The following is a 14689-nucleotide window of genomic DNA, read 5'->3' on the forward strand; positions in this document are numbered from 1 at the left end:
CAATTCAAGAGACTAAAAACACAGAAAAACCCCCTTCAGCATTTATTTCCTTTTTAATATGGGAGAATAACAAAGCTCCTTTTTGTAGAGTTATAAAAACAGTCAACTTTAGACTCTTTGTCCAAATGTGTCTAATACTTGACTAATGCTACTAACATTTTATAAAAACTATTAACACTTGGGGTAAAGTGTTTGGTTTTTTTTTTTAAAGATTTTATTTATTTATTTATTTGACAGAGAGAGACAAAGCGAGAGAAGGAACACAAGCAGGGGCAGTGGGAGAGGGAGAAGCAGGCTTCCCCCAGAGCAGGGAGCCAGATGCGGGGCTCCATCCCAGGACCCTGGGATCATGACCTGAGCCGAAGGCAGCTGCTTAACAACTGAGCCACCCAGGCACCTGTTGTAAAGTGTTTTAAGATGTATTTAGTTCTGGGGCACCTGGGTGGCTCAGTTTGTTGAGCATCCGACCCTTGGTTTTGGCTCAGGTCACGATCTCGGCATCATGAGATGGAGCCTGGCATTGGGCTCTGCGCTCAGCAGGGGGTCTGCCTCCTATTCTCTCTCTCCCTCTCTTTCTGCCCCTCCCCGGCTTGTACTCTCTCTCTAAAAATAAATAAATCTTTTTTAAAAAAGTATTTAGTTCTTATTTATCTTCTGGACAGTGAAGAGACATCTAATTTCACCAATAAAGGAATTTCCCAACTCATAGTAAATTCTAAATATGATGGACTTTCAGAGATTTATCATCAAAAGCTGTAGTTTTGGTTGAATTTTAAAGTAGGCACAAATGGATTGGCAAGAGCTTAGAATCATAGACTAGATGGGAGGAAAGCAGTCCTAATCTTTTCACATTATAGACAAGGTGTTAAGACCCAGAATGAAAAGACTTGTCCTTCCTTAGCTAACTTAAATCAAAGAGAGGGCCAGAGTCCCTATGTCCTAGCTCCCATTCCAATTGCTTTTCTGTATGTCACAGGGACACCCAACCGTAACGTGGCCCGTGTGCTCTCTGCCCTCTTCCCGCGATCAAGATGCCGTGGTGCATATAGTTCCGCGAGGGTAGCACTTGTACAATGATCCACAGGACTTCCGTGTTTGAATGTGAAATGAAAGGGTAAGGAGAGAAAAAGAGCGAGAAAACGTTGTCATGGGAACACCAAGGCGAATCACAAGATAAAAAAGAATTGAAACCCATTCTGCTATCTCAGACTTCATTTATTCAAGTACTAAATCAAGACATCTGTGTCAAAACCAAAGCAGTATAAAATAGACTAAAGATAAGCTTTTCAATCCAATCAGTACTGTCTCCTAAGCACCAAAATCTTTTAAAAGGGACAGCATTACACATGTATTTATATTGCTGTTAAAATTCCTATACGGGCATTTGTGCAAGCTCTCTCTGTTCTAATTTCTTTTTTTTAATTCTAAATTGCTCACCAGAAAGGATTAATTTAAAGGTAGAATTCTCTAGAATACCATTTTGTGTGCAGAACAGTTTCTAAACTTATGACAGGCCAGAAAACAAACAGACTTGGGTAATTAAGTATCTACCCTAGATAAGATAAATGACCTTTGCCAGGGCCGGGTTAAGTATACCCTGGAGGGTCAGTATTCAACACCAGAAGGTAATTTAATTCACCTGGAATCTGGTCAGAGAAGGAAATATCAATCATTAGGGGACTGACAGCTGGGAATTCTGTCCCTAAAATTCCATGGTGAGATTTGTTTTATTGCTCAAAAAGGCACTGACTCTTCTTTTTTCCTTTTTTTTAAAAGATTTTATTTATTTATTTGACGGAGAGAGACGCAGCGAGAGAGGGAACACAAGCAGGGGGAGTGGGAGAGGGAGAAGCGGGCTTCCCGCCGAGCTGGGAGCCCCACGTGGGACGCCCAGGGTTCTGGGATTGTGACCTGAGCAGAAGGCAGGTCATCTGCTTTACTGAGCCACCCAGGCGACCCAAGGCACTCTTTCATCTCACTGAAGGTTAATCAGCCTTTCAAAGGTTCATTCCTTCATTCTTTCACTCATTCACTTAATTGTTAAGTGCCAGGCACTGTGCTACCGTGTATATAACCACCCCGGAGCCCACTGAAGTCCCAGATCTCCCAGAGAGAGGCACTAGGTACCTTCCTTGCAGTGAGGTCATTTGACAAAATCATTGATCTTTAGAGACAAGCTGATTGGTTTTTTTTTTCAAGATTTTATTTATTTATTTGACAGAGAGAGAGAGAGCATAAGTAGGCAGAGAGGCAGGCAGAAGGAGAAGGAGAAGCAGGCTCCCCGCTGAGCAGAAAGCCCTCCGCGGGTTCGATCCTGGCAGGACCTGAGCTGAAGGCAAGATGCTTAACCAACTGAGCCACCCAGGTGCCCCCAAGCTGATTGTTTTAATACTTTCATTTCATCAAACAGTTCCATTCCCTTTCTGGATTCATAGATTCATACTTTATGTAGAGTGTCAGAACTGGAAAGATCTCAGAGAACAAATGTAATAACCTAGCTTTGTTCAGTGAGTTGTCAGGGGCCACTTAACTAGTTAGTTGCCAAAACCAGAGCTTCATTTTCATCTCTTAAATTCCAGTGCCAGAGAACTTTAAATAAAAGCTTTCCATCAAAAATTTTACATTTTGGGGTGCCTGGGTGGCTCAGTCAGTTAAGGGTCTGCCTTCAACTCAGGTCATGATCCTAGGGTCCTGGGATGGAGTCCCAAGTTGGGATCCCTGCTCACGGGGGAGCCTGTGTCTCCCTCTCCCTCTGCCCCTCCCCTCTGCTTGTGTGCTCACTCTTGTGCACTCTGTCTCAAATAAATAAATAAATAAATAAATAAATAAATAAATAAATAAATAAATAATCTTTAAAAAATTTAATGCCCTTTACAGACTTATATGTCAGACATTGGTCTTATTTTAAGGCAAAACAATCCAAGACATAGAAAGTTCAAACCATTTTTTTTAGTCTGCTTGACAAGGCCTGCCTATAGGACAATAGACCTGCACTTCCCTTCACTACCTTAAAAAAGAACTAGCCTGGGCGCCTGGGTGGCTCAGTTGGTTAAGCAGCTGCCTTCGGCTCAGGTCATGATCCTGGAGTCCCGAGATCGAGTCCCGCATCGGGCTCCCTGCTCGGCGAGGGGCCTGCTTCTCCCTCTAACCCTCCCCGCTCTCATGTACTCTCTCTCTCTCTCTCATTCTCACTCTCTCAAAATAAATAAATAAATCTTAAAAAAAAAAAAAAGAACTACCCTTCCCTGTCTCCCTCCTGCATAAACCTTCCATGGACTTCTTGTCTGTCCTGCTCATTCTCCACCCTATCTTCTAAACCTGAACACTCCTGGAAGCTGGTGATAAAAACTCAAAAAGGTGATTGCTTTTGAGATGACAGAGGAAGAAAAAAGGAAGACTAATGGAGAGAGGTAAAAATTCTGGGAAATTTAAAGCTATAAGGTGAAAATTTTGTGGGGTTTATAAAAATGGTATTTGGGAAAGATTTTCTGTCATTTACTTACCAAAAGTCATTGTTATTTCATCTTTTTTTTTAAGATTTTATTTATTTATTTGACAGAGAGAGCGAGAAAGCACAAGTAGGGGGAACAGTAGAGGGAGAGGTAGAAGCAGGCCCCCCCTGCAAGCAGGGAGCCCGATGCGGGGCTCGATCCCAGGACCCTGGGACTGTAACCTGAGCCGAAGGCAGATGCTTAGCGACTGAGCCACCCAGGTGCCCCAAATCGTTGTTATATCAAAACATAAAATACATAAGATACAAAGACCTAGTTTTTAAAAAACTGGAAATTTCCCAAAATGATTATAGAGAAAGCTTTTCCCCCCTCTTGTGTTGTGTCTGTTTTCTTTATCTTTGTATGGTCTTTGTATCTTTCGCCCCAGATTCAAGCCACACATCTGACAGTTCCTCTTGTTCCCACAGAGAGGCAGCAGAACATGGGGTCCGAGAAATTGTTAAGGCAGGCTCTGGCCTCAGACCATGGAACATTTTCTGATTCACACTGACAGACTCACCACAGGAATGTTATAGCCCTCAGTTGGCATTGCCAGGAGCTGGAACTCGACATCCTCCAAACCCAGGCCTTCACTGCTTCTAGAAAGCAGCGCCTCTTCACACAAGTCACTAGACCTGAGGGTCCTTCTCCCATCCTTCCCACCACAGAAAGTAGGAGAATAGTATCCCAGGTTCTAGGAAGTAGTGGGTTGCCTTCCAAGGAAATCTCACCCTCTCAGAAGACACTCAGAGAAGGCTAAAAGAACTCTGGCTTCTGAGTGGATAACTAGAGTTCTGTCCTGAGCTGCCACGTCCTAGTCATAGAACCCAGCAAGTTGCTGACCATCCCTAAGCTTCTTGTCTCCTCATCCGTGAAGGAGGGATGATAATAACGTATATCTTCATGGAGTTTTGAGGTTTTAATAAGAGGAAATAGTGCATTGGAAGCCCTGTGTTGGTCACTGAGTGCTATAATTGTTTTTACCATAAATTAGGAACGAACTGGTTTGATTTGATTTGCTGTGCTTATTCCCTATGCTAGCTTGGAAGGATTTAAGTCAACAATTTTCACATTGGAGCCCGTTTGTTTCAACTGTGAGAGGATAAATTTAGCAATCTGGAGCGCTGCGAAGAAGAGAGTTTACACTTACGATTCAGATCTTTCTGCTTGGAAAGTTGATACAAGAACCTCAGTCTTATGATACACATGTAGTATATGTAGGCTTTGCTTCCATGTAACCAGCATTTCACTTTAACAAATATAATCGATCACATTTTTTATGAGTACATCAAGCCAAAGTTTCCACTATGGGTAATCAGGGGCTTTCCATTCATAGTTGATAAGAAGATATTTCTAATCACCTTTCTGCCACTTTGCTGTGACTTATACAGCTACGAGAAGCAGGAGAAGACTGGAGAATTCTCATACACTAATCTATCAGATCCAGCCACTTTAATCTGCTCAGGACTGCACAGATGGAAAATCTATCTCTGTTAATTTCTCCTTTCTCTAACACAAAAGACCAGGCAGGGGTCACCTGGTTAATAATAGCCTTAAGGCATTTAAAGGACTTGGTGCCTGAGGGTGCTAATTTCCCAACTCACCTTCCTGTGGTGGAGGAATCACAACATCTGACCAGCAAATTCAAGGTTAATTTTTTTAGCCTGGCTTCCTAACCACCTTGAGTCCCACCCTACATGGACCATGTATTCCCTGGTCCTGCCCCGATGTCCCACTGATTTGCCTCTCTTCTTCTCTCCTTTAAGACAGGGCTACTGAGGGTCCCTTTCACTGGACCAACACTTTCATACACAAATCTAAGTTTTTAGTTTGGAAACTTGCAATCCCTACTTTAGATGGGGGCAGATATCTGAGAACCCATAAGCAAAAGTGACTACATGAGGCAGACAAGGCAGAAATCTATCCACTTGGACCAACTCTCAAGGTGCCTCTCCCTAGAGAAAAGGCAACAGTTCTGAGGCTTTGGCTTATATCTGGAAGACAGGAGGGGAGAGTAGGAAAAGATGGAGTTTTCAAGTTATCAGACCAGCATTAAAGTACATAAACAACTACTGTGTGATCCCACATAGAGAGATGGGGCTCTGACGCACGGGTATGTCATTCCTTCTAAATCCCTGTAGGAAATGAGTGATACAAGAACTAGGAAGGAATGTAAACTATTTCTTAAGGAAGCATGCTAGTATCTCTCTTCTTCCAAGAGTTCCCCTGAATAGAACTTGGGCTCATCCTTTCTTAACTGTGACTATACAGGCTCCCTGTTAAAAGGGGAAAGGGAAAGGAAGGATGGTGTGTAGAAGCATGTCGGAGACAGCCACAGAATCTAGATGAAGCCACATCACTTCCAAGCCCATGGAAGACCCATTTTCTGATGTTGTGAATTTCATCCATTTCTCCTGTGAGGTTCCTGACCGTCCCCTCCATGTCAACCTTCCACATATCCCAACAAGAATCCCTAGTCTTCTATCTCATCCCAGCAGCGCCAACACACACGCACACACACGCGCATGCACACACGCACACGCACACACACACTCTGCCTCACCCTCACTGCTGTCACCTATATATGTGCAAAGTATAGCAAATTGTCCATGCTGTGAAGAAAGGGAAAATAAAAGCATAATTTTTTATTTGGTCCAACCCATTTTGGGAGCCATACACCTGAACTGGGTGGAGGGAGCACCAGCATGATGAGGAGGTGGAGTCAGAGATGCAGAGAAAAAGATGTTAATAACAAAGAGTCAACATGGCCGTGATTAGAGATATAGCCCATAAGAGCTGGAAGAGACCCTGAGGATCCACACAAAATTACCTAACCCTTCCCTTCCTGCTGGGAAATGGAGGCTGGGAGGCTGACACCCAGGGCTATATACCCTCTTGGGACGGGGGAGGGTGATGGGAAGTCGATGTGGCCCTTAGAAGGTCAAGCTTGTAAAGATGTGTCTGAGTTCCAAGCTGTACCCCAGTTCTGAAAACCTCCACAAAATTCACTGAAGCCTCCCCAGAGTTCCCACAGCCCATTCTGGAGAACAGGTTTTGTTTCTGCCCTTTTCTTTTTGGAAGGAAGAGGATTTTTGCCTGGCCACTTCTCAGTCCCCCCATCTGGAATTGGGGATATGGGCCTCCATTCTTCAGGGTGGTTATGAGGATAAATGGGGTATAAGAAGACATCTAGCATAAATGGCTGGCACAGCATAGGGCTCAATATAGGTCTATGTACCTCCTTTGTCCCTCCTCTTGTCTTCCCCTAAAAGTATGTACTTCCTCACCTAAATTCTCTTCTCCTATCTTTGGCAGAAATCTTGGGAAACAGTTATTCTCTCTCCTTTCAAACAAGATGTTGCTAATGGCTGGGAAGGTGGCAGAACACAGAGGAAGGATCCAGGCCCAGGCCCCAGGGGACTGTGGCTGGTGAGTACCCCTGCTATTGAGGTACACCTCGTCCATGGTGGAGAGGACACCCAAGTGTGAGGAACTGGGAGCCCTAGTGGGCTCATCTGTCCCCACTCTCTAGCCCTCTTCTAGGGGAACAGCTGGAGTCTGGGGATTTAGCCACGTGCACTTTCTTACCGTGAGAGGCAGAGGGGCAGGCAGGGCCGGGCAGCTCTGGCTGGTCTGAATGCGCGGACAGTATCTGTAGAGCCTGGCTCTCCTAGCTCGCGCTGTGGTGCCGATGTCCGCTTCACAGCTCTTCGGGGGTACCTGGCAGGTGGCAACACTTCTCCTCAGCGTAGCGCTTTCACCTCTGTCAGTGGTATGAGTCAGGCTGGCCTGTGGAACTGAACATCCCAAGGCATCCCAAGACCGAGGGTCCGTGCTCCCCAGGTCCTGGGGGGCAGTGATGGCTGGCCAGTGCTCCCAGCCCATGGAGGGATTGCTGCTTTCATCACTCATTACGGGAGCTGGGCTAGGAAGGCTGCATGACAGGGGCTGCCGTCGTCCAAATTTCCTGGAGGCAGGGGCCAGGGAAGGCCTGTGACGTAGGGGTCTGTAAACGCCACCCCTCCTTACATCCAGATCCTGGGGTGTTTCCTCTCTCTCCTCCTCCTTCAGAGCAGAGCAACTGAAAGCAGCTGGTTCCTCTGTCCCAGAGCCCCCCTTCTGCAGCAGGCGCGAGGGAGGAGCAGCTGAGCCCTGTGTGTGCCTGAGGTCCCGGCCTGCCAAGAAGCCAGTCCTGGGACTTGGGAAAATGTGTCCCTCCTCCGGGCCCCCTGGGGCTGCTGTCCAGGCTGTCTCGGCTGGAGACAGGGAGGGGAGAGCTTGGGCGGGGGGGGCCTGCAGCTGGATGAAGAGGAAGGAAGTTTTCATCTGCTGTTGCTCAGGCTGTTCAGCCATTTCCTCCAAGGGGGTAGGGCTGGCTCTTGCCAAGGTCGAGTTTCAGACCTCAGCGCCCAGGGATGCAAATACCAGCAGCTGTGACCAGACATGACTTGGCCCCATGGTTCCACTGACAGCCTGAGGAAGCAAACGACACACCTTCAGCACGCAGGGGGAGTCTTCAAGGAGCAGGGGTAATGCTGGCTGTGGGACTGGACTCAGCACTCACTTCACAGAATCATAAAAGCAGACAGACTGGTGGAGCACAATCTAGGAATGAGGTGGGAGGGGACAGTCAAGACTTCATCGCTCTCACCTTGGTGCGTCTGATTGAATTCCTTTTTCTTAATTAAATGTCCCCTTCCCCATATTTGAAATGAAAACACAAAAGTTATTTGTCTCATCGTTTAATCCTGAATTCCATATTAGCTACACCTCTTCTTTGGTGTCTGACTTGTGAGACACTCTGTGATTTATACATGAAGCCTCCAGGGCACTTCAAAGTGTATTTTTAATCTCCCTTGCCTGCATTGATAATGCACACTTGTGAACAACTTTAATGTTTTAATGAATTTCCTCTTTAAATCCTGTGGTTATTTAGGAGTTCCCCAGGAGTCCCATAGTCCCACATCAAAATACTTGGCAACACACACACACAAATAAATAAAAATAATGAGATAAAGATGAAAAAGAGATAAGAGAAAAAAGAGAGAGAGAGACAGAAAGATAGGAAAAAGACAGAAAATAAGAAAAAACATGCAGGTGACAAATCAGATGCAAGGGGCTTTTGTTTGTTTTAGAGAAATACTTCAGCCTCTTGTGAGAACTACAGCAATCCACCCGAAAATTCATTGAGTAATTCACTTTCAGAGTGTTACTAGAGGCTCAATACCTCTCACAGTGGAAAAGAACATTCTGAGTCCTGTGGCCTTGTCCCTGAGGAGGTGGGAAAGGACTTTTCTTTCTCAATGTGAACTTGACTGAAAGGGAACCAGGACGTTTTGCTAGGAGACAAACTGAGCCCAGAGCCCAGAAAATAGGCTGCTCTGCAGCACATGAGCCTGAGCTGTCTCTCTCTCCCTGGCACCTGGCCGTTCCCTTCCACTGGCAGCACCCCTGGAGTAAGGTAGGGCCACAGCCCTGGCTGACCACCGCTGGCCAGGGCGTCTTGGGACATTCTCAGGAGGGGCGGCTGGGGCTCTCCATTTATTTTTATTTTTAAACATCTTCACACAACCTTTACAACCAAGATGATGGCAGCTCTGCCCACATTTCCAGAGAGCTGACAAAGGACTTCGTGTACATCTACTGAGAAATGTGCCAGAGCTGTCTAGTGCAGGCATGGGACACTATAACTCCTTTACAACAAACAGCATTACAGAGAAAACTTTGGCAAAATAGTACTATGTCCAAGTCTTAGACCCATCCATTGAAATAATGACATGCTGATCTGATCACACTGTTTCTCAACAAAAGTCCTGTGTGAGTGATGGCTGGTCCTCTTACGTAATTTACCCACTCTCCTATAAAAGTACTTGCTCAGACACTAATCACTCAACAAATGCTAGTTTGTTCACTGATTAACTGCTAAGAAGGCCAGGAGATCTATGTTTGTACAGAACAGGGATTTGGGTGAGAAGAAACCATCATTTTGTTTTAGCCTCTATGGGTGCCAAGCATTACACTAGGTGCTTGGCAAACCTTATGTGATTCAAGGCAGAACACAATCCCATGAGGAGGTGGCATCACCTTCATTTTGCAGCTGAGGAATGTGTGGCTCAGGAAAGTGAAATGATTGCCGGCTGCCTCTTTCCCACAACCGCAGAAGGGCCAGGGCTTTAAAGAGCTATCAGATGAGAGGTCTCACTTCAACTCCAACCTCCAAATAAAACGATGTACAAAAGAACTCTGGTGGTAGTGATGGTATGTTCAGGACACTTCTCTCTTCTAACTTTTTATTTGTAAGCCTACCACAGAAGTGACTGTGGCCAAATATTTCATTTCTAGGTTGTACGGGCTTGGAATAGAAGAGTAAAGAAATGGTAAACGCCACTAAAGAGTCGACAGAAGGGCTGACAGGACTTACTTGGAGGTCACACGTAAGACATCTCCTTAGGACATTTTAAGTATTTGGGGGCCACCTCAAAAGGAGGCTGGAGTCCTGTCTGAGACGTTGGGGCAAGCCAGAGAAACATGGGTTTCTGCTATGATGTAAATAGCACTGTGATTGAGAGCATGTGCTTTCGTGGCAGACAGACATTTCTCTGAATCCACTGTGTGGCTGTGTGACCTTGAGCAAGTTACTTAACCTCTCTGATTATTAGTTTCTTCTTCTCTAAGATGAGGTAACAATATCTACTTTATAGGGTTGCTGAGAGGATCAGGTGGAAGTGTATATAAAGGGCTTACTTAGCAGAGTAGCTGGCACATAATGGTTTCTCAATAAATATTAGCAACTCTTAGAATTTATACCATGTTATTAAGGCCTAGAGAAAACTGATTGACCCAATGGAATGGTTTGAGTTGTGTCATGAAATGTATATATTAAATCCATGGTGGGCAATCATATGCATGTTTTCATGCTTCTAAGGTGATGGGTAAGCATCTAAGAGCTAAAGAATTAATTGGGGGGGGGGCACCTGGGTGGCTCAGTTGGTTAAGCGACTGCCTTCGGCTCAGGTCATGATCCCGGGGTCCTGGGATCGAGCCCCGCATCAGGCTCCCTGCTCGGCTGGAAGCCTGCTTCTCCCTCTCCCACTCCCCCTGCTTGTGTTCCCTCTCATGCTGTCTCTCTCTCTCTCTGTCAATTAAATAAATAAAATCTTAAAAAAAAAAGGATTAATTGGGATGAGGGAAGAGTCAGCAGTGAATTGGGGTCTGGACACGTGTGCTTGAGTCCTGGTATGATCATTTATTAGTTATGACCCACAGCAAGTTTCTGAACTTCAGTGCATATACGTGAGCAAAATAAATTTCTGCCTTTCCTGACTTACAGAATTATCTTGAAGGTCAAATGGGATAATCTATGTAAGAATACTTTGTAAACACAAAATTAACACGTATTAGGTCTTTAAGTCAGGATGGCTTTTGTTATAATATCAGTAATAACTCTAAATCATTGTCTCTGATTTCTCTGAAGGCTCAAGATTTCTTTGTCTAAAAGGATTCTAGGTGGATTCTCACCACCACTGACCTTCAAGATTCATAAGGTATTACTGCAAACAACAGATGATTTAAACTTTACTCTGTTTCTGCTAGGGATTTCTTCTCATTACTTTTAGAGAGAAAAAGAACATTCTAGAATCTTAACAAGGGTGGAGTGGGGAGTGGGCACTGGGAAGGGATATCAGAGCACTTGCTTCTCTCACTTAAACCTTCTGATAACCTTAGGAAGTAGACAGCAGGATCCCGCTTTTAGAAATGTAGAAAAGGGGGGTGCCTGGGTGGCTTAGTCAGTTAAGCGTCTACCTTTGGCTCAGGTCATGATTCCAGGGTCCTGGGATCGAACCCCATGTTGGGCTTCCTGCTCAGCGGGGAGTCTGCTTCTCCCTCTCCCTCTGCTCGTTCTTTTTTTTTCCTCTCTCTCTCTCAAATAAATAAAATAAAATAAAATAAGAAATGCAGAAAAGAGAGAATAAGGGAAATGAAGTCACTTGCTTAGAGCAACGTGGTTTGGGAGGGCAGGAATTTGAGATTTTCATCCAGGTCTGGTTCTTTCCCCTCACTAGGATGGGTGGACCCAATCAATGCAGCTTGTTCAGCCTGTCTGTACTTCCCATCTCCAAAACCTGGATTCCCAGGAGAGACCCACCCACCACTCATGTGTTACGTTTGCTGATGAGGGAGCCTCTCTAAAGTGGTTTCCCTGGTGTCTTTAAGAGCTTAAATGATTCAAGATTGTACAAAAATGGTACAATCAAGATCTGTCATCTGAGTTGAAGATAAGTAATTCTCCCAGGAGTGGTGATCCCAGAGAATGAGTGTTAGAGGTTCACATTCCAGGGAATCCCAAGGATTCCTGGAAATATTCTATTCAGAGTTTAAGTCAAAGGAGTCACAACCTGCCTCTCCACAGTCATTCATTCTCACAAAAGGTGGCATCAACACTGATCCACCCTTGGCAATTAAACTGGGAGACTTCTGGAGTCACTGTGTCCAATTTGTTAGTGACCTGTTGGTCATCAACAGCCTAATAGGAAGGAAAAGAAGGTAGTATCTCTAGCCTCTCCTATTATATGTGTTTGGATAATGCATTCTTGAGTCCAGAAAGAATGAGAAACAGGGCAGAGGTAAGGATGGGGCATGGGATCGAGGAAGAGTTGGGCAGAAATGAAACCTGAATGGCTAAGGAGGCATGAAACGGCCAGAGAGAGTATGTCTAGGGCAGAGACATGGACTGAACTGAAAGATATGACCTAGGAGAGTCCGAGCTATGCCAATAATAAGCACTGAGCATTCCTATTCATACCATTTCAAATAAGGCTTCAAGATTCTTCAGGATGTTCTATCTACTGGTTAGAAATACACCTCACCTCACAGTTGTGGCTTATATAAGGAGATTTGCATAATAGTGAATGTGTTAATGCCAACGTCGACAGTTACAATTTACTGCTTGTCTACTGTATGCCTGACACTGCCATGGGCATTATATATATATGTGTGTGTGTATATACACACACACACACACATATATATATCGCTTCTTATCCTCACCACAAGGTAAACGTTAGAGTCTCTGTCTCAAAGCAGACACTGAAGTTTGCAGAAGTTCAACTATTTTCCCAAAGTGACATAGCAACAAAGCAGATGCAGACTCAGGTCTTTCAGGCTCCAAAGTCTATGATCTTTCCACAATGCCACATTGCTTCCAAATGCATCTATTTAGGGACCAACTTTATTTTCTATTTTATAGACAAACACTTGAGATTTCGAGAGGTGAAAAAAAAACTTTTCTCACATCCCCTTCAAGTATCAGGGGGCACATGGTCCCCTCAATGCCTCCTCCTCTTACTTTCTTCAAACTCATTCCCCTGTGACCATTTTTTCCCTCTCCCCAAAAAGCAAGCTCAGCTCATTTCTTCAGGAGTTGACACCATGTCAGATACTCCCCCTTGTGATGATTATTTTTGGAAGAACCAAATGGAGTTTCCCCCATTTCCATCCTGTTTCTATTTCCTTTACTGCCTGGCACCTTGACCCCACACACACGTGGGTGTCTTTTGAGTGACTCGTTGTATTTTAGGTTGATATGTGCCTACCCTGGCATCTGATCACACAGGCTGACTGTTTTTCAAGTAAATGGAAAAAGTTCTTGAACAGACCAGAGCGATGGCCATGAGGAATTTAAATGCTCTGCTCTGTGTCCTGCCCAGATGACTATCTTTTAGTTCATGGTTTCTGAAGCCTTTTCCACATGCAAGCGCTAGACAGTCAAAGGTGGGGGTCTTTGCAGCCAGGTAAGGAGCAGGCTCCACCTTACAGAGGGGGTGGGGTGGGGGAGGATAGGGACAGTCTGTGGTGTGAGGAGTGAGGTTTGAGGTGTTGGTGTTCTGAGACCCAGGTCAGAGCCAAAGGCTACACCTCCCTCACTTAATCTCTAATTGTTCCAGATTGTTCCTCAGCGAAGCCATCCTCACACTGTTGTGAGTTTGCCAGAAGCAGCCTGCACAAAAGCTTGATTAGATGAATAGGGATTACGTCTAAGTGCACTTTTTATAACTAATTAGAAGAAATGACTCATTTCTATTGAACCCCATAATAGCTGTAATTTTATCTAGTGCCACCATGTGCAAAGACTTCCCATTTGCTACCCAGTTTAGTCCTCAAGAGGCCATAGAATGAAGAAACTGAGGCCCAGAGAGATGAAGCACCTTGCCCAAGGTCATTAACAAGAGGTAAAGCCAGCACTTGAGCCCTTTTTGTCCTAACTCCAAACAGGTGCCAAGTGCCTCTCAGTGCATCCCCGTCCTCATTCCAACCCACTGGAGGAACCAACCCAGTTCCTTCTGTGCTCCCTTCATCCCCACTCAATGGATTTTACTAGTTGCTGCTATATTGGTCTTCTAAGACCCTAAGTCTGTCATGCCCATGACCCATGGTCACCAGTCTCTGACATAAAGATAATCTCAATGACCGGTTTGCCTGTGCCTTCCCTCTTTTCCTTGATTTTTCTCCCACTGCTCTTCCATGTGATCCCCCTCATACAGGTTTGCTCCCCATGCAAAGCTTTCACTTAGACCCTTGCTTGAGCCCCTTCCCTTCTCTGTCTTCCCCATCTGTGCAAACGCTACTGCCTTCTGGGATCCTGTATAGATTCCACCAGCTTTCTGACACCTTTGCCAGACACTCCAGCCATCAATAATCCTTCCCTTTCTAGCACTTTCTGCCAACAACGTTTATTCTAATGCCAGTCACGTATTCTTCCCTGTGGTGAAAGAAAGAGAAAAGAAAGGAAAGAAAGAAGTTTTCACTAAGCTTTAGAAATTTTCTTTTTGCTAACTCCTGACTCATTCTCAAAAATCCAAAATATTTTACTATTGCAACAATTCTGCCCTAAGTAAAACATTTGGCTTAGTTGTATACTCAGATCAGAACCACATATTGGTAATTTTTTAGATATATCAGACAATGAATTCACTTGAAATGTTATCAAATTATGACTAATTCAGCAGTGAATTTGGAAAGCTGTGTGTGTGGCATACCAACTTACACAATAAGGCACTGTTTAAATAGAAGCGGAGGAGGTTTTATCAGGTCTTAATAATAAAAGCAATTACTAAACCCATATTGATTGAGCATCCACTCTCTACCCTGCAGTAATAATGCTACTGTATTACTGCAGTAATATCCCTGCATAAAGACTC

At 44.7% G+C, this 14689-nt stretch overlaps 1 protein-coding gene across 2 annotated transcripts in view; it reads right to left on the reverse strand.

The window, feature by feature from the left end:
• Positions 1-14689, reverse strand: part of PSD3 (pleckstrin and Sec7 domain containing 3) — a 706647-nt gene that overhangs the window by 570054 nt on the left and 121904 nt on the right. For both annotated transcript variants that reach the window (XM_027597421.2, XM_027597423.2), the window contains exon 3: positions 7080-7964. In XM_027597421.2, coding sequence (XP_027453222.1) covers positions 7080-7844 — 765 coding nt within the window. In that variant the 5' untranslated portion in view covers positions 7845-7964. The remainder of the gene's footprint in view (positions 1-7079; positions 7965-14689) is intronic.

The sequence above is a fragment of the Zalophus californianus genome, chromosome 2 (genome assembly GCF_009762305.2).
Source record: "Zalophus californianus isolate mZalCal1 chromosome 2, mZalCal1.pri.v2, whole genome shotgun sequence".
In the NCBI taxonomy this organism is placed as follows: Eukaryota; Metazoa; Chordata; class Mammalia; order Carnivora; family Otariidae; genus Zalophus; species Zalophus californianus.